Source organism: Sus scrofa, chromosome 17 (assembly GCF_054392235.1).
Source record: "Sus scrofa isolate SSC_HxYL_T2T_F1_AM1 chromosome 17, Sscrofa_HxYL_maternal_Yorkshire_Landrace_v2.0, whole genome shotgun sequence".
Classification (NCBI taxonomy): domain Eukaryota; kingdom Metazoa; phylum Chordata; class Mammalia; order Artiodactyla; family Suidae; genus Sus; species Sus scrofa.
Window position 1 is genome coordinate 22,069,475 of NC_139399.1, and position 23,775 is coordinate 22,093,249.

Consider the following 23,775-nt stretch of genomic DNA (forward strand, 5'->3'; position numbering starts at 1 on the left):
AGGCATGTGGTATACATATACATTCAGTAACTGTTACATATAACAAAATGTATTTTAAACTTGAACAATAAATTGAATAAACTTTTATTTTTTTTTGTCCTCTGCCAGCGAACACTTTCTAAGTATTTCAATCCTTGCTATGCCACTGCTAGGTTAAAACCAACCTTCATCAGCAAGGTAAGAGACATGTAATGTCCTTTTAAATTATTTTTCCCTTGTGGGTTTTTATAATGAATCTAAACCTCAGTTTGGAACAGCAAAAATGACAAATTTTAATACATTGACTCTAGAGGATAGGAAGTGGGGTCATTAACCCAATTCTTTTGTCTTCCAGGCTGTCTGGATCTTTAGTATAAATGTTTTGCTTTGTGTTGGTGGTCTGAGAATTTAAGTTTCTGAGTGAGGTATTAGAGCCACCATTTATAGGGGAGGTGGAGAATGTGGAAATGTAATTGCATATTGATTGAGACACAAAGGGATTGTGAACATTCCTTTCTGGTTTCACTATTCACCCTGCCCTAGAGTGAAAACACCACATATATTAAGGTTCTTTTATTTTCAGGATTGATTATTACATGGAAAGGGATAGAAAGTTTTATTCACAAATGAATAACTCCTACAGCTGTCCCTCTGTTTTCCTGTACCAGTCTTTGCACACAGAGAGGACACTATTGATGCCTCTCAAGGCTCATTTGTTTCACTAGTAGGCAAGTTTGCTTTCATAATTCTTTTTGCTCCATCCCTTGTGACAGAGGTGTTTGTTTTGTTTTGTTTTTAGGCTTTTTAGTACCATGCCTGTAGCATATGGAGGTTCCCAGGCTAGGGGTCTACTCGGAGCTACAGTTGCTGGCCTATACCACAGCCACAGCAACACCAGAGCCAAGCCTAGTCTGTGATCTATACCTTAGCTCACGGTGACACCGGATCCTTAACCCACTGAGCAAGGCCAGGGATTGAACCCACAACCTCATGGTTCCTACTTGGATTCGTTTCCACTGCGCCACGACTAGAACTCCGTGACAGAGGTTTAACAGGTTAGGGGTGCCGGTCATCTTTGGGACAGAGAGACGATTGCTCTTAAATCAGAAACTCCTTGAAGTGAATTTTTACCTACAGATGTGGGTTGGTTATTTACTTTGTTATTTACTTATTTGACTTATATTTGTATCAAGTACAGTAGTTGGAGTGTAGCGCTTTATAGGAAGTGGCATAACGAGGTGCCAGGGACAAATGTCTCATCTCCTTGGTCTTGCAAGAAGTTCTCCAGACAATTTTTATTACTTTTTTTTTTTTTTTTTTTGTCTTTTTAGGGCTGTTGCTGTGGCATATGGAGGTTCCCAGGCTAGGGGTCTAATCGGAGCTGTAGCTGCCGGCCTACATCACAGCTCACGGCAACGCCGGATCCTTAACCCAGGGATCGAACCTGCAACATCATGGTTCCTACTTGGATTCATTTCCGCTGCGCCACAACGGGAACTGCTATTACTTATTTTTTTTAGTGGGGTGGGATCCTTGTAATTTGGCTGCAAAATGGATGGTAGAGCATAGCTGCTTCTCTAGACATATCATCCACAGGTTCATATATTGCCTGCTTCCCCAGAATGCTTTCAGAGCATCTTCTTGGTTCTGTTTTCTTCCTTTTCTCTGCCATGCTGTCTTTTAGGGTAGGGAAACCTAATCATTTCCTCCAGAGAGCCTCTTTTATGGAGGTTAATGCATTTCCATTTTCTGACCTCAGAGTTTTGACAGGTAGGCAAGTGAAAGAAGCACTGGATGAAGTGCCAGGAAACCTGGGTTCTGGGAAGTTCCCCCTTTTGTGTGAATGCCAGCTTCTTTGGCAGGGATATTACATCAAGCATGCTGAGGGCCTGCTGTGTTACCCTGTGGTGGCTTCTGCCTCACTCTCATAACCTTGAAACAGGATCAGGTTGGCACTGTTCATTTATGATTTCCTTTTTTTTAGGTAAACACAGCAGTCCAGTTAATCTTGGTGGCGGCTTCTTTGGCAGCTCCAGTTTTCAATTATGCTGACAGCATTTATCTTCAAATCCTGTGGTGAGCTTCACTTAGAATCACTCCCTGAGAATGTCAACAAAATGACTTATTGTGACAGTCCTAGAATTACTTTGTTCTTAGTCATGTTTATTAAACACTGGGTAAAGCTGTGAGCTATATTTTATGACTGATGCCATTTTTTAAAAGCTTACTATCAAGTATAAGATGTAGAACTTACAGGAGCTTTCTTACAAGTTAGAAGGGATGAGAGGTACTGATAATATGTTGGGGCTTCAGGGAAGGGAAGGATACTTCCAGGTAGGAAGAGGGAAACTTGGGGAGGAAGTGGCATTTGAGCCATGTGGTATTAGTGGAGAGAGCCTGAGGGGAGGGTGTTCTGGTGAAAGACAGACCCTGAATCTGATTCCTTACAAGTTAGACGTGTAGGAGTGTGCCTAGCCTAGTGAAGGGGCAGATGGGAGAGGAAGTTGGAGTTTTATTTTATTGAGGTTATGTATAGCCTTAAAAATATGTCAGATTCAATCTTTAGACCAGATGTGCCACACTGATAATTGAAGCACTGTATTTTACTATACTTTTAACCTGATAATTAAAATTTTGCTTGATACAGTCTGAGCCAGAAATGGTTAACTAAAGTCAGTTAAGCTAAAAAAAAAACTTTGAAGGAGTTCCCATCGTGGCTCAGTGGTTAATGAATCTGACTAGGAACCATGAGGTTGCGGGTTAGATCCCTGGCCTTGCTCAGTGGGTTAAGGATCCAGCATTGCTGTGAGCTGTGGTGTAGGTTGCAGATGCAGCTCGGATTCCGCATTGCTGTGGTTCTGGTGTAGGTCGGCGGCTACAGCTCTGATTCAACCCTTAGCCTGGGAATCTCCATGTGCCGCAGAAGCGGCCCAAGAAATAGCAAAAAGACAAAAAGACAAAAAAAAAAAAAAAAAAATCTTTGAAAATGATATACATTCTAAACATTTTATTTTCTAAACTATAACTGCACATTCATTCTGATTCATCCTGTATCTTCTGATTATAGCCCAACACCTTTTTAGTGGGAATTTTTCTTTCTTGCAAAAAACTACATAATACAACCTCTCTGATTTTCATTTTCTGCTTCTTTTAAAGTGATATATATAAGAATGTACTTTTTTTTTGGTTTTGTTTTTTTTGTTTTTTTTTGTTGTTTTTTTTTTTTTTGCTTTTTTAGGCCACACCAGAGGCAAATGGAGGTTCCCAGGCTAGGGGCCTCCGCCACAGCAACATCGGATCTCAGGCGCATCTGCAACCTATACCACAGCTCATGGCAATGCCGGATCCTTAACCCACTGAGGGAAGCCAGGGATCGAACCAGCAACCTCATGGTTCCTAGTCAGATTTGTTTCTGCTTTGCCACAACAGGAACTCCAAGAATGTAAGGCATTTATGAAGCAATCCAAATATAGAAACTGGATTTTTAACATTTTCTCCAATATTTTAACAATTATATTGTCTGCTGACCTTGACAATATTTTTAGCGAGTTCCCGTTGTGGCTCAGCTGTAATGAACCAGACTAGTATCCACAAAGAAGCACGTTTGATCCCTGGCCCTGCTCAGTGGGTTATAAGGACCTGGTGTTGCCGTGAGCTGTGGTGTAGGTTGCAGGCGCAGCTTGGATCTAGTGTTGCTATGGCTGTGGCTGCAACTCCAGTTTGACCCCTAGCCTGGGAACTTCCATACGCCACGGGTGTGCCCCTAAAAAGACAAAAAAAAAAAAAAAAAAAAAAAAAAAAAAAAAAAAAAAGGCAGTATATTTTGATTCTTATTTAAAAAAAAAAGAATTACACCAACACAGCCTTCTTTACTTTTAAGTAACTCTTTTAAATACATTCTTTATGATTCTTATTGTTACCATTTTTTAGACTTTAAACTTTCTTTCTTTCCATAAAAGGTGTTTTACAGCTTTCACCACAGCTGCATCAGCTTACAGTTATTATCATTATGGTCGGAAAACTGTTCAGGTGATAAAAGGCAGATGAAAGTCATCCATCATTCGCAAAGAAGCCATATACATCATCAGCTGCGGCAGGGCCAGTGAAAATCTAGAGAGTTCCCTTATTTTGGTGTTCAGCTTGAAAAAGGACTTGTCAGAACAAACCATGTCATCAAAATTTAATGTGCATTGAAAATAAGCTTGATCATGGGCATATGCAGAATTTCCAATGTATTTTTAAATACGAATAAAATTATAATTTAGAATTTTTTATCTTAGGTTTCTTGATTAATTTATAAGGCAGCAATTATTCCAATTGGTGTCATTTTTTAATACATTAAAAAAAGAAAAGCCTAGAGCATGGAAACTGAAGAGTTGCTACTTCTCTTTAATAGAATTTAGATCATTCACAAGGAATTACCTGGATTTAAATATACATCCAATACACTTGGCTACACAGTTTTATGTTGGATTTTTAGTTCTGTGTACACATTAACAGTACATGTGGTTAATATTTGAATGTTTAAGGTAATGACAATAAAAGCAGCTTTAGTTGTGGATGAAGTAAACTAAAGAGATTTAAAATGCAGTAAGTTTTGGAAATAATAAAATAGAAGGTGTTGAAGTTTATGTTCAGAAGTCTTCCAACCTCTCAGGTGCCTAATAGTTTATGCATCAGGAAAATAGTAGCAAAGTAGTTGGAAAATGAAAACATATCTGTTACCCATAAAAAAGGCAGTAAGTTACATCATGCCTTCCCACTGTATCTCTTAACGTAACGGTGTTTGTATGATATTGGAACCTGTACTCAAATGTTATGTAAATAATATGAAACTGTATATTTTTCAAAGGTTTGTTTTTTTTTAAAACTTTGAGGAATCTTTTGTTAAGATGTTAAAGGAATAAAAGAGCTTGAAAAAAGTGTACCTTCAGCTTGGTTTCTCTGTATGGCATCCTGTGTTCCTCTGCTGTTGCCTGAGTTTTCTGATTCTAAAGTCCATTGAGATATATCACTTGGCACTTGCAAGTGATAAAAATAATTGGTTTGTGGCGTTCCCGTTGTGGCTCAGTAGTTAACGAATCTAACTAGCATCCATGTGGAAACAGGTTCGATCCCTGTCCCCGCTCAGTAGGTTAAGGATCTGGCGTTGCCGTGAGCTGTGGTGTCGGTTACATACACAGCTTGGATCCCACGTTGCTGTGGCTCTGGCATAGCCTGGCGGCTACAGCTCTGATTCGACCCCTAGCCTGGGAACTTCCATATGCCGCCAGTGGGGCCCTAGAGGACAAAAAAAAAAAAAAAAAAAATTGGTTTGAGACCATCTGACTTAAAAGCCTTATTCTTGTTGCACTTGGCACGTGCAAGTGATATGTTTAGGAGATTTTGAGATGCAGGGAGAGGACGAGGAGGACAGTGGCTGGTGCTGGTTGCTCCCTGTTGGTTGAAGCTTAGTGCCACTCATTGTCCTGGGTTCTAACCCAAGTGTAATATGGAATCATACAGTGAGATTATCTAAATATAGCCTATTGAGCTGTGTCAAAATGGGAAGTTAGAAGCAAAATTCACATCTCTGAGTTGTGGCATCCTTGGGTCAGTGTGTCACTTGTTAGGTGTCCCCGTTGGTCCTGGCTTCCTTGTCCCCAGATAAGCTGCTGAGTCACCCTTGGCTTGGAAAATACTGAAGCCTGCAGCCAGGGACACTGCTGCAGAATCTGATGGAAGGTGGTGAGAGGGAAGAGAAGGGTGGCATGGGGCTGGCCATTCCCCCTTCTGGAACCTTCTGTAGCTTCCTCATAATAGCCTCAGAGGCAGTGAGGCTTGAGGTGGAAGTCCCCTTGCTGGACCACCCAAAAGGCACACTGAGCATGTCTGAGCACCAGCTAAGTATTAACATACAAAAATGATTCAGGAATTCCTGCTGTGGTGCAACCGGATTGCGGCGTCTTTGGAGCACTGGGACACTGGTTCCATCCCCATCCAGGCACAGTGGGTTAAGGATTCAGCGTTGCCACAGTTGCAGTTTAGGTCACAACTGGGATCTGACTCTTGGCCCGGGAACTTGGGCCAACCCTGGGATGGCCCAAAGAAAAAGAAAGAAAAAATAAATAAATAAAACCATGGATGGACCCTGAAGGCATTATACTAAGTGAAATAAGACAGAGTCTAATATGATCGCATAAGTGAAATCTAAAAAGAGTAGGTTGGTGGTTCCCAGGGGTGTGGTGGTGAATAAGTGAAGGTTGTCAAATGGTACAAACTTCCACTTAGAATAAGTTCTGGGGCTAAAGGGTCCCCAGGAGACAGCATGGTGACTGCAGTTTATATTTGAAAGTTGCGAAGAAAATAGGTCTTAAAATTCTCACCACATACACACAAACACACACGGGTAATTATATGAGGTGACAGGTATGTTCACTGACCTTTCTGTAATTATTTCCCGATATACAGGAGTACCAAATCATTGCATTGTACATCTTAAACAATTGTATAAGTCAGTTATATCTCGTGAGGCTGCAGAAAAGATAAGGAGGAAGGAGGAAGGGGACACAGAATGCCCCAGGGCAATGAAGCACTGATGAGTGATGCACCTGCAAGTCCAAAACCTCAAGGACTGCTGGCATCCGCAGACTCTAGAAGAGGGCATGAAACAATTCTCCCTCAGTCTCCAGAAGGCACCAACCCTGCTGATACCTTCTTGATTGTGGATTTCTGGCCTGAACTGTAAGAGAGTAAACTTGTTTTAAACCATCTAGTTTGTGGTAATCTGCTACGGTGGCCACAGGAAACTTACATAAATGCTAATGTAGGAAATTAAAATCTAGAAATATGACCCCCATTTTAATAAAATCACCCCGCCCCTCCAAGTTTGTATAGAAGTGAAAAAGTGTAGTGAGACATAGCTCGCAGTGAGATTCAAATCATACAAAAAAAAAAAAAAAAGGTTTGTGCAATCAGCAGAGAAATTCTTTGGCCTCTGGCTAGAGCCTTGTGGTTTTCATTTTGCTCTCTTAAAAAAAAAAAAAAAAGTCCCAAAAGTGAGATTATTTGTGCTTCCTTCAAAAAGGAATTCACATTGGCGTTCCCATCGTGGCTCAGTGGAAACGAATCTGACTAGTATCCATGAGGATGCAGGTTCGATCCATCGCCTTGCCTAGTGGGTTAAGGATCCCGCATTGCTGTGAGCTGTGGTGTAGGTCTCAGACTCGGCTTGGATCTGGCGTTGCTGTAGCATAGGCCATGGGCTACAGCTCCCTCTCCACCTCTAGTCTGGGAACTTCCATATGTCCTGGGTGTGGCCCTAAAAAAAAAAAAAAAAGAGTTCACAGTTCCTTGTCTCACCTAGTCTTATGTGAAATGCAGCAAACCGACTTTGAAAAGACAGCCTTTTCTGTGTTTCACAGACGTTCCAGGAAGCCAGCAAAGCCCGAATCACATTTGAGGCCACACCCAGAACTGCAACTTATGAACCTGGAAGGCCTCAGGACTCAAGAAACAGAACCGGGGAGTTCCTGTCGTGGCAAGTGGTTAATGAATCCGACTAGGAACCATGAGGTTGTGGGTTCCATCCCCGGCCTTGCTCAGTGGGGTAAGAATCCAGCGTTGCCGTAGCTGTGGTGTAGGTTACAGACGCGGCTCGGATCCCGCGTTGCTGTAGCTGTGGCTAGGCCGGCCGCTACAGCTTTGATTAGACCCCTAGCCTGGGAACCTCCATATGCCGCAGGAGTGGCCCTAGAAAAAGGCAAAAAAAAAAAAAAAAAAAAAAAAGAAACATAACCGATAGTTCTTCCACACCCCCAGTTCTCAGGTTAAGAATTCACTAGGACCAGGGGGAAGGGGGCCGCAGTTCGTTAGTGGTGCAGCGGGTTAAGGATCCAACTTCGCCATAGCTGTGGCGCGGTTTCAAGCCCTGGTCTGGGTACTTCGAAGTGCACCAAGGCAAAAAAAAAAAAAAAAAAAAAAAAAAAAAAAAATCCACGGGGCGGCGCTAGTGGTGTCATTTCTTGAAATAACAGGATCCTTAGCCAGAGCTTGACCATAGGGGAAATCTCCCTGAAATGACTTGAGAAGGTCGCTTCCAATATAACAAAAGGTGCCAGTTTGCGCCGTTTTCTCTCTTCCTACTTCCACACACAATTCTATTCTACTGGATGCTGAGGGGCACTGTCTGGGGGAAAACAAAACAAACAAACAAACAAAACAATAAAACCACACAGAGCGATGCCCTGTGGCATGAACAATCGCATTTCTGGGAACAGAGTAGCAGCAGAAGGCAAGACAGGGGCTCCTGGGGCTGAGAAACGGCGCGGCGAGAGCCACCTGTGCCTGAGGCGTGCTCCCTCTCGCCAGGAGGGAGCGACGCTCTGGGCCGAGGGATCCCTGAACCTGGACCCCTGCATCCTTCTCTCCGCGCGCAGGTGGCAGGGCCAGTGCTCGGTGCTCAGCCCTCGCGCGCCCGCGGGGCCGGGGAGGAGGGCGAGGGCGCGGCGGCCAAGGCGGGGTTGCGGAAGGCCAGCAGCTGCGCGTGGCGGCGCGGCACGCGTGGGGGCCGAGCCCGGCAGCAGAGGCCTGCGGCGAGCAGCCTGGTGCTGAAGGCTGTGCGTGCCCCACGCCGGCTCAGGCCCGCGCCGTTGGCTGCCAGGACGCACACGCGGTAGGCGGTGGCCGGCGACAGCCCGTGCAGGACGTGCTGGCGCGCCGTGGCGCAGACGTCCCTCACCACCGACTGGTTCCCCGGCCGGCCCTCGGGCGAGGAGCGGATCTGATAGGCGCGCACCACCGAATTGGGAGCGCACCAGCGCACAAGCACCGACGTGTCGGTGGTCTCGGCCACTGCCCGCAGCTTCGGGGGCTCGGGGAGGGTGTCTTCCCCGCTGAGGCCGGGACACCGGCACCGCCAGCGCCGCTGCAGTTCTGCGCACGGCTTCTGGAGGTGCCGGCAGGGGTGGGAAGGGCAAAGTACACCTCGGCCCGGCGTCCCCACCTCCTCTTCGCTCACCTTCTCCTCGCTGGAGTGGTCTAGCAGTAGGACTGGAAGTCTGCCCTCGGAAGGACGCGGGCGGGGAGCCCGCGGGGTGGCCCGTGTTCCCCGGGCGGGCTGGGGCGTGCTCACTGGGTTCTGGGAGGCAGGGCAGAGACCAGGGTGTTCGCTGGCCCATGGGGTGGAGGCAGCTGAGATCTTAGGCTCCAGGCCGAGCCGGGTAGCATGTTGTCGGTGCTTGGTCTCTGTCTCGGTGTTCCCCGTGCTCGCAGCCCTGGGGGAGTCGCTAGAGTTGCTGGAACCTACTGGAGAGAGGGCAGTGGAGGGGATGGCCCGGTCCTGGGCATGGCTATGCTGCCCCGTAGCTGGTGTGTCGGAGAGTCCACGAGGAGGGAGGGAACCTTGGTGACACTCTGTCCACCTCCCGCAGGTTGAGGAGAAGGTGATGTGCTCCGCAGGCTGGAGGCGCGTGGATGGAGTAGACCGAGGAGCGTGGGTTGGAATCAAGGAGAGAGGTGTGTTGGTCCGAATGGCACACACTTGGCAGCTGGGAGAGCAAAAGAGGGACTGAGAATGTGCCACTGGATCCTGCAGCTGGTATGCACATGGTGTCTGCTGTCCTGGGGGTGGGGGTGACCAATTAGAAGGTGTTTGGCATTAGGCATCCCTCTCCCAAGTCTGGTGACACATCTGCCCAGTACCATATGGTACACACTCAACGCATCACATCACTGACCTTCAGGGCAGCCTGTGAAGGAGGCTCCCCTCACCACTCCCATTGGGCAGAGAAGGAAATGGGAACTCAGAAAGAGTAACTCATTGCCCAAGACAGCTTGGCTAGGACGTTCCTGCTGTGGCTCAGCGGTAACGAGTCTGAGGCCAATTATTATCCATGAGAGTGTGGGTTCAATCCCTGGCCTAGATCAGTAGGTTAAGGATCCAGCATTGCCCATGAACTGTGGTGTAGGTCACAGACGTGGCTCGGATCCTGCCTTGCTGTGGCTGTGGCATAGGCCAGCAGCTGTAGCTCTGATTCAACTCCTAGCCTGGGAACTTCCATATGCCACAGGTGCAGTGCTAAAAAGACAGGGGGGGAAAAAAAAAAAAAGAGTTTGGCTAGCAAATGCAGAGGGTGAGCACCGTGAGGGGCACTCCAGATGCTCTCAATATCTGTCCTTTGTCTATCTGGCAGTGAGTACTAGCAACAATACTCATACTAGCTAGCATTTTTTGAGTGCTTGCCATGTGCTTAGGACTATTGTTAACACTTTACTGTATAAAGTAGTCGATTCTGCACTACCTCATGAGGTAGGCACTATTAGCCCCATTTTACAAATGAGGAGGCAGAGGCCTAGAGAACTTAAATAATAGCCAAAATCAACAGTAGTAAGTGGTGTGAAGTGCCTGCACTCTCAACCTCTTCATTAACACCAGAGTGAGGAAGGAGTTGCCACTGTGGTGCAACGGGATCTGTAGCGTCTTGGGAGCATGGGGATGCAGGTTTGATCCCTCGCTTGGCACAGTGGGCTAAGGATCCACTATTGCCGCAGTGTGGTGTAGGTTATAGCTGTAGCTGGGCTGAGGAACTCCATATGCCCCGGAGTGGGAAGGAAGGAAGGGAAAGGGAGGGAGAGAGGAAGGAGGGAGAAAAGGAAGAAGGAAGGAAAGAAAGAAGAAAGAGGGAGAGAGAGAAAGAAAGAGAAAAAAGGATGGAGGAAGGAAGGAGGGAAGAAAGAAGGAAAGGAAGGAAAAAAGGAAGGAAGGAAGGAAGCCAGAGTGAGACCCTTCACTACAAAGGACCTGGATGCTTGGCTTGTCTTTGGAGGCAGCCTGAAGGGGTGAGGGGGCAGACTGAGCCCTGCTTGATATCCCAGCTTGGGGGGAAAGAGAAAAGTATCCTTCAGGATAGGGCTTTCCAAGTGAGCTGCAAGGAGGACAGATTAGCTGCTGGAGCTGGTTTGAGGGTTCTCAAGACCAGCAGTGTCCCCAGCCCCTATCCTCTCCAGGTGGCTGGCCTGGGCATGGCTCTCCACTGTCGAACAACTCTTCCAGCCAGCAGCCAGTGGGACGTCTCAGTAGGAATTCTTTTTCTCTTGCTCCAGGAGAGTTCTGTAGGCCTACTGGCCTTGGATTAAACAACCCAGGAGGCCAGGCTCCGTTTGGGGAACTCAGAGGGGCCCTGATGGTTAAGAGCACATTTTCGGAGGAAGATAGATCCTGCCTCCTCCACCCAGCGGCTTCATGAATCTAAGCAAGTACCTCTCCTCTTTGGGCCCCAATCGCTCATCTGTAAAATGGAGCAAGGATAACACCTCTTTAGTAGAAACAAGCTAGCTGTTTACTTGGCCCATTTTCTTTTCCTTGCGGGCACAGAGCTAGACTACATTTCCCAGACTCCCTTTGCAGCAGGCGTGGCCTGCTACTTGACATTTGGCCAATGGGATGTGAGCGAAAGTGATGAGCACCACCTCCTGGCCCAGCCCATTTAAATCTCCTCAGTCAGCTCCTCCGCCCTCTCTGCTCCTCTCGCTGGCTCACTGGTTGGCTGGCTGGCCGGGAGGGAGACAGAGCCTCGGACTCCTGGGTCTCATCGCTGAGGGTGACTACATGGAGGACGGCGATCCCACTCAACACTATCACCCTGCCCTGCCTTGATTACAGGAGCAAGAAATGAGCTGTAAGAATTTCAGCTCCGGGGGCGGGGGGGCTAACCCTCACCCTCAGTCATTTGCTTTCTAAACGTGTTACCTCCTTAGGACAGTCCTCTTTGCATCCATGAAGAGCCAGGACAACTCGCAGCTGCAAGTGAGGGGGTTGCCAAAGAGGTTGATGAACAGGACGTGGGAGGAATGCAGGTTCCAAGGAGGGAAGGAACTCAAGTTGCAGCTGAAAGACACAACAATCAGTTAAGTCAGGATTTTACAATCTGGTCAAAACAACACCTAGAGATTAATGGAGGTGTCATGGGAAAACCATCCTGTTAGGGGCTAGGTGATATCTCTTTGAACAAACTCTAAATGACTTTGGGTTTTTATTTTTGTTTTCAGCTACAGAGATACCAACTGCAGAGATTCAATATCACCCCTCCTAACACACGGGGACCATCTTCCCTGCTGGTTGTATCAAAAAGAGTCTGTGAAGATGAAGATGTTTATAAGTGTAAACCTCTACACAAAAATAAGATATCATTTTTGCAGACAAGCCACAACAAATGGCAGAAATTCTCAATTAATGAGAACACTCTTTTGTGTGTACTATTGCAGTTGGACTGCAGCTGATGGCACGCAGCACCAGTCCTTTGGAAGATGCCTCACTGAAGGGTATCAGTTAGCTCTTGCTAACTTAGTTTAAAATAATAAATAATAAATATTCATTCTTTTCATGATTCTGTGGGTTGACTCAGTGGTCCTTATGAGCTCAGCTGGGCCTGGAGGATCTAGGATGGCCTCAGGTGTATGGCGCCTCAACTGGGTTTGCTGGGGCCTCTCTCCATGTGTTTCTTATCAGCCAGGAGGCTAGCCCAGGCTTGAGAACATGGTGGTGGAGGGGTGCCCACCAGCAAGAGGGCAAGCCCCAGCTTGCTCAAGTGCTGTTAAGTCTCTGCTTACATCACATTTGCTAATGTCCCTCTGGCCTAAACAAGTCACATGGTCACCCCTAGCTTCAAGGGGTAAAGAAGAGACTCTACTTCTTGATGGGAGGAGCCGCAAATTCACCTTGTAAAGGGGTGTGTCTACAGGGATGGGAGGAATTACTGGGGCCATCTTGCAAACAGTCTACCACACCTAGCCATGGCAGGCCCTCTTCTGAGTCTCTGCTCTTACTGCTCAGAAATTTACAGAGCATTTGGCCTCAACTTTCTAAATGCTGGAGTCTTCTGGCTTCTTGTCCACATTCTTGGTTATAATCTGAACATCATGAGCAATAGGAGCTACACTTTATCTCATGCCTCTTCCAACCAAAGGTTGGTTTTTCTTCATCTCCACCCACTTCTTGCTGGTCTGGAGGAGATGCAGATGCAAAGAAGGACCCACCACCTACATCTGCTCTAATACTCCTGGCTGGTGGGTGTCTGCCGGGTGTTCCTTGTGGAGCACTGAATATATGTGTGTGCCATTTATATTAACACTTAAGCCGTACCCATGCATATGTGTGTATATACATGAATATATGTGAATGCTTATATATATGTGAATGCTTACTTTTAGCAGGTTTCACACAGAGCTAGAGCTGAAATCTTAGAATGGGAGTTTTCTTAGCACTTCATCTTGCAAAAGAAATATTTTTCTCTTTGCCTGAAGAGGGAGGAAAAGGATTATCATATTTGGGGGACAGTAACATTACTTAGAGCTTCAGATACATTATCTCATTGATATCCTTATGTCAGATCAGAAGTTCCTGTGTGGTGCAGCAGGTTAAAGATCCACCATTGCTGCAGCTGTGGCATAGGTTGCACCTGCAGCTCGGATTTGATCCCTGGCTCAGGAACTTCTACATGTCTCGGGCATGGCCGATAAGTAGATAAATAAATAAATAAAATCATTTATGTCGGATCATGTGGTAGATTATATTTCACTATTTATTTATTTGTTTGTTTTTTAGGGCCCCACCCACGGCATACGGAGGTTCCCAGGCTAGGGATCGAATTGGAACTGTAGCCACTGGCCTACGCCACAGCCACAGCAACTCAGGATACGAGCCACATCTGTGACCTATGCCACAGCTCACAGCAATGCCAGATCCTTAATCCACTGAGCAAGGCCAGGGATCAAACTGGTTTCCTCATGGATGCTAGTCAGATTCATTTCCGTTGAGCCACGACAGGAACTCCATTTCTCTCATTTTAGAAATAAGGAAAAGGAGCCCTTTCCTTGTCTGGTGGCCCTTTCTGCCACCCAATGTAACCTGCATGTGACACAGGCAAGCTGCATTACCACCCCATGTGGAGGAACGGGAGAGTCTGCAGCGCTCCTGACTTGTGTCTGCACCTGGGTGTTCTCTGAGCAGACAGATCCCTGGTGTGGAAGAAGTTTCCACTTGTCTCTTCAACAATCCTTTTTCTCTTGTTTGGCTGAACTATTGCTAAAGGCCTCATCTTTCTGCAGGTAGTATTGCCAGAGAGGAGAGTGTTGGGCATGCTGGGTTGGCAGAGCAACCAGGAGGGTGCCCACTCCCTCTCCAGTGGGTGCTGGCTGTGCCAGGGTGCCCACACGTCCCCCAGCATGTGTCACAGATAACCTTCCACAGAAGGCTGTGGGTGAGCTAAGCAGAGCCAGGAGCAAGGTGGGCAGGGAAGAGGGAAAGCGGGTCCAGCAGGGGAGATGGCATTTAATGAGCTTCAGAGGCTTGAGAGCTCCCGGAAAGAAAGTGGATGCTCCCCCAGCTGGAGCATGGGATGGGGTGGGGTGGGGAGGTGGAGGGAGAGGGGTTGAATTGGGTTAGGGGTGTGCAGTGGGGGCCTGGGATGAGCTAGCCAAAGAGTTAAACCATCTCCTCCAGCCATGGAGAGGTTCTCATTTGGCTGGAGATGCAATCAGATGATAATGCAGACAGATCCCTGGGCTGAATATGATGACTGGATTGCGAGGATCCTTAAGCTGGGATCCTCAGAGACGGGGCCTGTGAACTTGGATGGAGAATATTATCTTTACTTTCACAAACCTCTAACAGAAACTTGCCATCTGCTTTGGTGGTGAATGAAGCAAAAAACCACAGGTGAATCACCAACAAATAACACATATACGATATTACTCTTCAGTAGTTTTCCATCATTTACAATCATCAAAATTATGGAAGTTATTGAACCTGTTGCTGAATTTTGTTATTTAAGGTGTTAAATAAAGAAGCACATGACATACACATATGTTCCTAAAACATGTTTAAAAAACTATATATATATATTTGTCTTTTGCCCTCTTTTCAGGGCTGTACCTGCGGCATATGGAGGTTCCCAGGCTAGGGGTCTAATCAGAGCTGTAGCCGCCGGCCTACACCACAGCCACAGCAACACCAGATCCTTAACCCACTGAGCGAGGCCAGGGATCGAACCCGCAAACTTGTGGTTCCTAGTCGGATTCGTTTCTGCTGAGCCATGCTGGGAATTCCCTAAAAATATTTTGATGACAATAATTGGCTTCTTTGGAATCCTGTGTACGTAACTTATGTATATAAGAACATTCTTTGCGGAGTTCCCATTGTGGCTCAGTGAAAAAGAACCCAACTAGTACCCATGAGGATGGGGGTTTGATCCCTGGCCTCACTCAGTGGGTTAAGGATTCAGCATTGCCATGAGCTGTGGTGTAGGTCACAGACACCGCTCGGATCCCGCATTGCTTTGGCTGTGGCATAGGCCAGCAGCTACAGCTCCGATTCAACCCCTAGCCTGAGAACTTCCATATGCCTCAGATGCAGCCCTAAAAAGAAGAAAAAAAAAAAAAAAAGAAAGAAAAAAAAAGAACATTCTTCTGAGAAAAGCCCATAGGTTTCACAGACTGCTACAAAAGTCCACAGCACAAAAGTGCACTGACTCTTTAGTCCGCTTGCTTCTGGCTCCCTTGAGAATGAATGCCACCAACACCCCACATTTTGCCAGATCCTATGGCATCAGACAAAGGGGTGGGGACAGGGCTAGCAGGCGCAAGTAGGGTGGGAAATGACATACAAAAATAAGTTATAAGAAGTGGAAATAGCCAAGGACCTTAAGAAGGCGTATCAGGAAGCTTGGAGAAATACCGAGGCAGCATTCTGATCACACGGAGAGTTTCAATAGGGAGGAAAGACTCAACAAGAGGCTCGATGGACAGAGAGGTGTCTACTGGACAGAGCAGCTGAAGTGCCACTGGTTCCATTCCATCACGAAGCTGAAGTGGGTGGTCAGATGGTAGTGAATTGAGAAGTGTAGGGATAAGAGGAAGCAACCACCACTTCTGAACAACAGGCCTGCTTTTCTTGGGGTTTGGGCTGCCTTTCTCCACCTGGTGAGTTTGAACTCACCTTTGAAGACATGGATCGCTTTTGTTGGTCCATTCTGTTGGAACTGCTCACTAACCGCACTTGCCTTATAACACTGTAACCTGGTATGTGCCTGTTACTGATCCCCATGCATCATGACAATTGGCAGATGTTTGCTGCCAGCACTGAACTGTGCACCCCCTAAGGGTAGGGTCCTTGCTGTCATTACCGCCACCACCACCATCATCGCCATCAATACCATCAATGTCACTGGTGTCTTCACCACTATTTCCATCAGCATCATCACCATTATCACCTGATGCCTCCTCTGCCATCTCTGTGCTGAGGATGCTCCGTTAGGTACCTCCAGCCCAGGCCTTCCATGAACTCCAGGCCCCTGTATCTAGCTGACTGCTAGATGCTGAAGGACCTATGAGACATACGAGATGCCCAGTAGTCATAACACCAACCTCTCGTTCTGTGCCAGGCACTGTTCTAGGCATGTATCAAAGCATTTCCTCTCACAACAATCCAGTAGGGGAGAATTGGAGGATTATTCCCATTTCACAGAGGGGGAAACTGAGCCACAGAGGCATTAAGCAACTTGCTCCACGTCACTCAGCTAGTAAGTGGTACAGACAGGATTGAGCACAGGCAGTTCGGTTCCATATCTGATAACCTTAAACAATGCTGCATCAGCCTGAAACTCAAAGGAGGAGCCCGAGCCAGAGGTGCTGTCTTTTTCACCCACATCATCTCCAGTTCACCATCGTTACCTCCACCATCACAGTCACCGTTACCACCATCACCGTCATATCCTGTCCCCTCCATCGCAGCCACTGTCATCTTCACTTATGTTATAGAGGGCACACAATGTGCCAGGCATTGAGCTAAAGGCTTTGCGCATTCTATCTCCTTTCCCCTCATGAGAAGCCCCAGAGTGAAGAAAACTGGAGCTAGCAGATACAAAAGTAGAAGTGGCTACAAAGAGAGTGATGGTGAGGCCTCAGAGCTTGCTTCCCCAGGCCCAGCTGGGGGCTGCTAGGAAATGAGGTCGCCTGAAATCATCTTCAAAGGGACACTGCTCTTCCTGCTGGAAGCCAGGACAGTAGTTGCTCTTGAGAAGGAGGGTGGATGGAGTTTCCATTGTGGCCCAGCGGAAACGAATCCGACCAGTGTCCACGAGGATGCGGGTTTGCTCCCTGGCCTTGCTCAGCGGGTCGGGGATCCGGTGTGGCCCTGAGCTGTGGTGTAGATTGCAGATGTGGCTCAGATCCTGCACTGCTGTGGCTGTGGTGCAAGCAGGATCTGCTCAAGGCCTGGAAGGGGCTGGCTTTCATAAACACATGGGGAAGCAGGTGGATGGAGAAATAGAGACCATCCTGATGCCCTTATCCCCTCTTCCCACTGCGAGCTTTTCATCCTGGGCTTAAAGGAAAATTTGTCTGCATGAGAGTTTTGAGTTTCGCTTCTGTTTTTTAGGGCTGCACCTGCAGCATAGAGACATTCCCAGGCTATAGATCTACCTGGAGCTGCAGCTGCCAGGCTAGACCACAGCCACAGCCACACCAGATCCATTGCCACATCTGTGACTTGCAGCAATGCTGGATCTTTAACTCACTGAGCGAGGCCAGGGATTGAACCCAAATCTTCACGAACACTATGAGGCCAGGTTCTTAACCTTCTGAGCCACAATGAGAACTCCTGGAATTTTTCTTTTTCTTTTTTGGCTGCACCAACAGCATATGGAAGTTCCTGGGCCAGGGATTGAATCCAAGTCACAACTGTGGCAACGCCAGACCCTCAAGCCACTTCAACAGGCTGGGGATCCAAATGGCATCACAACAGAGACAAGCCATATCCTTAAGCCACTGTGCCACAGTGGGAACTCGGAGAATCTGGAGTTCTAATGTGGCTCTGGGCAGGACTGAGTTGCCTGGTTTTTATGCTGGATGGACTCTCTGGGACATGCCCATATTACCACCAAAAGGATGAGGAAGAACAAGACCCTGGCGAGGACTCAAAGGAGCAGAGGGAGGACAAGTAAGGTCTAGTCTGCTCTATTAAATAGTTACACCTCTTTAACTCATTACAATGGGCAAAAGTCAGTCATCTGATTCAGGAAAACTTACTTTTGGAATAGAAGGACCTGTAGGTGAGGCGTGTCTTGAAAGATGTGTGTATGGACAGAGGTAAGTGCTGGTGAATCTTGACCGTCCAGCTCCTGCAGCTCAGGGGTCATCTTGAAAATATCCCCCTCCAAGTTCCTCAGCCTGGACATCTTCCTCAGGTAGAGGGACCTGAGCCTGGGCAGGTCTCTGATCCATCCTGCCTGAACTGAAACACAGAGGAGAAGCTGTCCACTACCCAGAAGGAGGCTGGCTTGGCATTAAGGAAAAGAGGAGAGTAACAAGGTGACTGGTGAAGGTCACTGAGGAGCATGGGCAGAGTGGGCAGCTTTGGGAATCTCTGATGTGTGGGCCATGTCACCTGGAAGGGTCCTCAGAAACAACCGGTCCTTCCTTTTCCAGCCCCAGGTGGCTGAGGCTCCAGAAGAGAAAGACTGGCTAAAGGCCACACAGTGGTCAGGGTCAGGGCCAGCACTTGGCCCCAGGACACTCTCCAAGTCCGCTGTTGCTCCATCCTCTTGATAAACCCCACACGGAAGCACCCCAGCCTTCACTCTGCTGTCTCCCTGGAGTGGATAAATCTTGAGGGAATGCAAGGGAGAACGAGAAAAGGAGCGAGGCTAGAGGCAGCCCAGAAACCCAATTTCGTGCCTCTCCTAATAAATAGAGAACCTGAGGCTTCCCCTCTGTTTCCTGCTCTTGTTCTTTGTTCTCCTGTTGATGATGGAACAGGTGATACGGTGTGTTTTAAAAATAAAACCAACCCTGTGAATCAGAGTCAGAATATGTTAAGTACAGGAGAAGAGGCACTCTTTCCTCCCTCCTTTATCTTGTTTGAAGGATGCAACATTCACAGAAATAATTTTGGCCAACCGAGTAGAAATCAATGACTGCATCCTCAGAGCATCGAGTGCTTCACGTTAACTAAATGTTTGGTACCAAATTCATCTATCGGCCTCCGAAGTGTTGCATCCACCCCCCGCCCCCACCTCCCCATTCTACAAGCATTGACCAACTCTGCTGGGGAGCAGAACAAAGCAGCTAAAAGTGTGGGCTCTGGACCCAGAACGCCAGACTTCTGATGTGGAGGCATCGCTGACGACCTGTGAGGCCGCACGCCAGCCACTCCTCTTTCTGTCCACCGGTTCCCTCCCATGCAGAACGGAGATAGTCCCCACCTCTTGGGACTCGAGGAGTGAAGCTTCCTGGGACTCAGGGAGTGAAGCTTCTTGGGACTCAGGGCCTGTAGGTGGGGAGCTTCAAACAGGGTGGTCTGGGCTTGGGGAACCTCGGAGCAGAGTGTCTTTGAGCGGTCCTGCCAGCAGGTGCCTGGGGCAGCGCCCCTGGAGAAAGTTCACGGCCCTCCCTCCCCAGGTTTCCGGGCGCCCACACTCACCGCGCGGGAGGAACGTGCCACTGAGGTCCAGGACCTCGAGCGCGGCCAGGGGCGCGCCGCCTGCCCGGGTGAAGGTGGCGTCGGCGATGCCCTCTTGGTCGTCGCGGCCCAGCGCGGGGCAGGACAGGTTGAGCAGGCGCAGCTCGGGGAAGCAGGTAGAGGCCCCGGGCTGCAGCGCCCGCTGCGGGTTTCCGGCCAGCGCCAGCACGCGGAGGCTGGGCAGCTCCGGCCCGGCGCACGGCGGCAGGGCCGCCAGCAGATTGTAGCTGAGGTCCAGCGTGCGCAGGCCCGCGGGAGCGCCGGGGCCCCAGCGCGGCGCGGCGATGCGGTTGTGGAGCAGATTCAGCACCCGCAGCCGCGGCAGGTGGCCGAGCTCGGGCGCTCTCAGGGAACGCAGCAGGTTCTGGCTGCCGTCGAGGTCGCGCAGCGTGCTCGGTAGGCGGCCGGGCAGGCGCTCCAGGCTGCGGTTCGCCAGGGTCAGGGTCGTGACCCCCGCGGCGGCCAGCCCCTCGCAGTGCAAGACGGTGGCGTTGCCGGCCCCGCTCACCCAGGGGCCTTGCTCAGTGAGCTGGAAAACGACGGACTTCTGGAGAGGCTAGCAGCAGCACCACCACCACCAGAGCCCAGCACCACATGGCTAGGGAGAGAAGAGCAAGTGGGCAGCCCTCTAAATGCATCGGAAGCCCCATACGAAGGGGCAGATGTGCCCCCTACCCTCAGCTCCCAGGAGCCCAGCCCTGGATGTACCCTGAAAGGCAGGGTACGTTCCTCTGCATCACTGGATGTGCAGTGACTTGGCCCCTGCCTGCTTTCCCCCGTCATCTCTGGCACCTTCTGCCCTTCCTTCCCCAGCTTTTCCTTTCCCCGTAATTCACTCCAGGGTTACCATCCACAGGTGACCTCCTGCAGAAGGTCTCACCCTGAACCTCACAGTCACCTTCTCCCTTTGCGTGTTCCCATCCCATGAGCTTCTGAAGGGAAAGGAACAGTGGCCTTTATCTCTGAAGACGCTCCCCCAACCCCCAGGGGTGCAGATGCTGCTACATAAATGTATATTAATAACGTGCCCGAGGATGGCCTCAGTCTGGAAGAAGCTCAGCCAACATATGAACATGGGATTTGAGGAAGATTTTATTGGTTCCAGCGACACTTGGTTGCCCCCAATTTTTCAGCTTGGAACTGCCCAACCACAGGTGAGTCCAGCTGGCCTGTGACTCAGTTGCAGGTCATATTTTAAATTAAGTTCTGGGGAGTTTTCACTGTGGGTCAGCAGTAGTGAATTGGACTAGTATCTATGAGGACACAGGTTCAATCCTTGGCCACCCCCCCCCCCCCCCCCGCCATGGGTTAAGAATCTGCTGTGGCTGTGGCAGAGGCTGGTAGCTGCAGCAGCTGCAGCTCTAATTCGACTCCTCACTTGGGAACTTCCATATGCCTCGGGTGTGGTTCTAAAAAGATACATACATACGTTCTGAGGTCCCTTTCTTGGGAGGGCACTCAGGGTTGCCTTCAAGGAAGAAAGGAGCCCCAGGATGCTTGGGGACCTGGAGCCAAGCATGTCTTGGTTCCCATTTGATCCTGAAGTCAGCCCTGCCCAGAAGGGAGGGCTGTGGGCTGCTAGGTATGGGGGTTTTGGAGTACCCAGGATTTCACAGGGCAGCTGGAAGATCAGGTTGGGGTAGATCAGGCAGCCATGGGCTGATGTGGGAGCAGCCAAGCTACTTCCAACCAGGTTCTGGCCTTGAGGTCACTACTTGACATCCCCTTCTTTCTGCAGGTGTGTATTCCGGCTCCAGCTGTCTCTGAGGACCACTAGGCCCCTGGCTTCAGGGAAAGGGCCACCCTCTTGCTAGCTGGAAGTTAAGGCAGTGAGAAAGATCCTGGAAACTGAGGCTAGGAGTCCATGTGTTCAGCAGTATGTCACACTCACCTGAAAATGATCCTTTTGGAGGGTGGCAGCCCCAGAGGCCTGTCTGCAGTCTTCGATCTGGCCTTATAGAGTCCAGGAGCCAATGGCTTAGCAGCTCAACTTTGAATTTCCGAAGGAGGCCTGTTCCTCAGATACCCCTGGCCCCAGCCACTCAGGGATCCTGAGACACCCCAGCCCCTGCAGCCCCTCCTTCCCTGCAGACACACTGTGGTCTTCAGCCAACATCCTCACTGCTGCCTCCTCCTTCTCCTGGGCCTGAGCCTGCCCCTTTCCAGGCTTGGCACCTCCCCCATCTTCACCTGGCCTTATGCCAGCCACCCTTCCGGGGCCTGAGAAATGGAAGGAGTCAGCTCTTTGGGTTGAGGTGAGTGCCGAGGGCTGATGGGTGCAGTGACACAGAGGCAGCCCCATCATGTTCCAGGAATCTAGTCCTGCTGCCAGGTGCTTCCCATTTCCTGGGATCATTGGAGGCTGATGGTGAGCTGGCCTGAGGAGGAAGCCCCCTGCCCTCCAAAGAGGAAGTTACCTCCGTCCATAGGAGAGATTTTTTGCAAAAAAGCAGCAAGAGTAGGGGGTCCTCAGAGGCTGTGAGAACAGGGCAGGCACAGGGCAGATCCAGGAGTCCCCAGGAAGTGTTGGTTTGGTTTCTCTGGGATCTAGTTCAGTGACAGCAGGGATGCTTATCTCTCATAAGGAGTGGGACTTGATAAAGAAGGCAGGGTGTGTGCACAGATGCTGAGACCTGACTTCATCCTGTCTCCTGTCAGTCCTTATCTGAGAGGCCCTGAGGAACTCCAGGGCCTGTTTAATTGCATGATTACAAATCCTTAGAATCTCCTTTGTGGCCATCTCCACCCAAAGCCTCAAAAATCTCCTGTCAGCCTAAGTGTCAGCCCTTGGCCTTGCTGCTCAGAAATGTACCTTCATCAGTCCCCCGTGGGGGCGGGGAGAGGCCTGTTCTCCAAGGAGACCTATAAAGAGGTCCCCAGAGAGTGACAGCATGTTCTTCTATATACCAGTGGGGCCAGGGGCCTGGATAGGCCCCTGACTGAGGAACCTTGGAGGTCATTGTTTGGCATTTGTCGGAGCCTCAGGCCCTCTGAAGCAGCTTCTTGTCCCTGCTGCTAGCTCACCAATGGCCAAGCTCAGACACTGGGTCAGTCTGTTCAGGGCAGGTCCCTGCTGCCACTGGTGAGCTAGCCCAGTTGGGCCTTTGAGCTGGGGAGTCTGATGGCAGGTCCTGCATGGCAAGTGTTTGCTTAGAGGTCTCACCCACGGTGTCGGATTGGCCTTGCCCCAGTGGGTGCACTCTGCTTGTCACCAGCAGTCCCTGACCCCTTTTATTGTTTATTTATTTTGTCTTTTGTCTCTTTAGGGCTGCAACCGTGGCATATGCAGGTTCCCAGGCTAAGGGTTGAATCAAAGCTATAGCTGCCGGCCTACGCCACAACCACAGCAATGCCAGATCCGAGCCATGGCCGAGATCTACAGCACAGCTCATGGCAACGCCGTCTTTAACCTACTGAGCAAGGCCAGGGATCGAACCTGCATCCTCATGGCTATTAATCAGATTCGTTCCCGCTGAGCCACAAGGGCACCTCCACAACCTAATTTTAGAACATTTCCATCCCAAACTCTCATCCTTCCCCCACAACCTGGATCCTTTGGTAACCATAAGTATTTCAAAGTCTATGAATTTCTGTTCTGCAAATGAGTTCTTTGGATCCTTTTTTAAGCTTCTACATATAAGTGATATCTTACGACGTTTGTGTTTCACAGTCTGACTAACTTCACTTGGCACGATAATTTCTAGGTCCATCCATGTTGCTGCAAATGCCGTTAGTTCATTCCTTTTTATGGCTGAGTGATGTTCCATTGTGTATATGTACCATATCTTCCTCAATCACTCCTCTGTTGGTGGACATTTAGGTTGCTTCCGTGTCTTGGCTATTGTATAGAGTGCTGCAATGAACACTGGAGTATATGTATCTTTCTGAGTCATTCTTTTCTCTAGATAGATGCCCAGAAGTGGGACTGCTAGATCATATCATAATTCTATTTTCAGTTTTTCGAGGAATCTCCACACTATTTTCCATAGTGGTTGCACCAATTTACATTTCCACCAACAGTGTAAGAGGGTTCCCTCTTCTCCACACCCTCTCCAGGGTTTATTGTTTGTAGACTTTTTGATGATGGTCATTCTGGCTGGTGTAAGGTGGTAGTAGTTTTGATTTGAATTTCTCTAATAATTAGTGATGTTGAACATCTTTTCACATCTGTATGTCTTCTTTGGAGAATTGTCTGTTTAGATCTTCTGCCAATTTTTTTTTGATGGGGTTGTTTATTTTTTTGATAGTGAGTTTAGGGAGATGCTTATATATTTTGGAGATTAATCCCTTGCCAGTTGCTT

General features: G+C 48.9%; 2 protein-coding genes across 3 annotated transcripts in view; one reads left to right on the forward strand and one right to left on the reverse strand.

The window, feature by feature from the left end:
- Window positions 1–4,906, forward strand: part of CRLS1 (cardiolipin synthase 1) — a 32,094-nt gene extending 27,188 nt beyond the window's left edge. For both annotated transcript variants that reach the window (XR_014832789.1, XM_003134243.7), the window contains 3 exons: window positions 109–177; window positions 1,964–2,055; window positions 3,939–4,906. Coding sequence is in view for 1 of the 2 variants with exons in the window: in XM_003134243.7 (XP_003134291.5) it covers window positions 109–177; window positions 1,964–2,055; window positions 3,939–4,026 (249 nt within the window). In the remaining variant the exon portion in view is untranslated. The remainder of the gene's footprint in view (window positions 1–108; window positions 178–1,963; window positions 2,056–3,938) is intronic.
- Window positions 4,907–8,326: 3,420 nt separating this feature from the next.
- Window positions 8,327–20,257, reverse strand: LRRN4 (leucine rich repeat neuronal 4). Its single transcript, XM_003359892.4, is given in 7 exon segments — window positions 8,327–9,318; window positions 9,321–9,422; window positions 9,425–9,579; window positions 11,708–11,845; window positions 18,043–18,247; window positions 19,436–20,030; window positions 20,150–20,257. Coding segments are annotated over 7 exon segments (2,202 nt in total). The 3' UTR covers window positions 8,327–8,419.
- Between the last annotated feature and the right edge of the window lie 3,518 nt (window positions 20,258–23,775).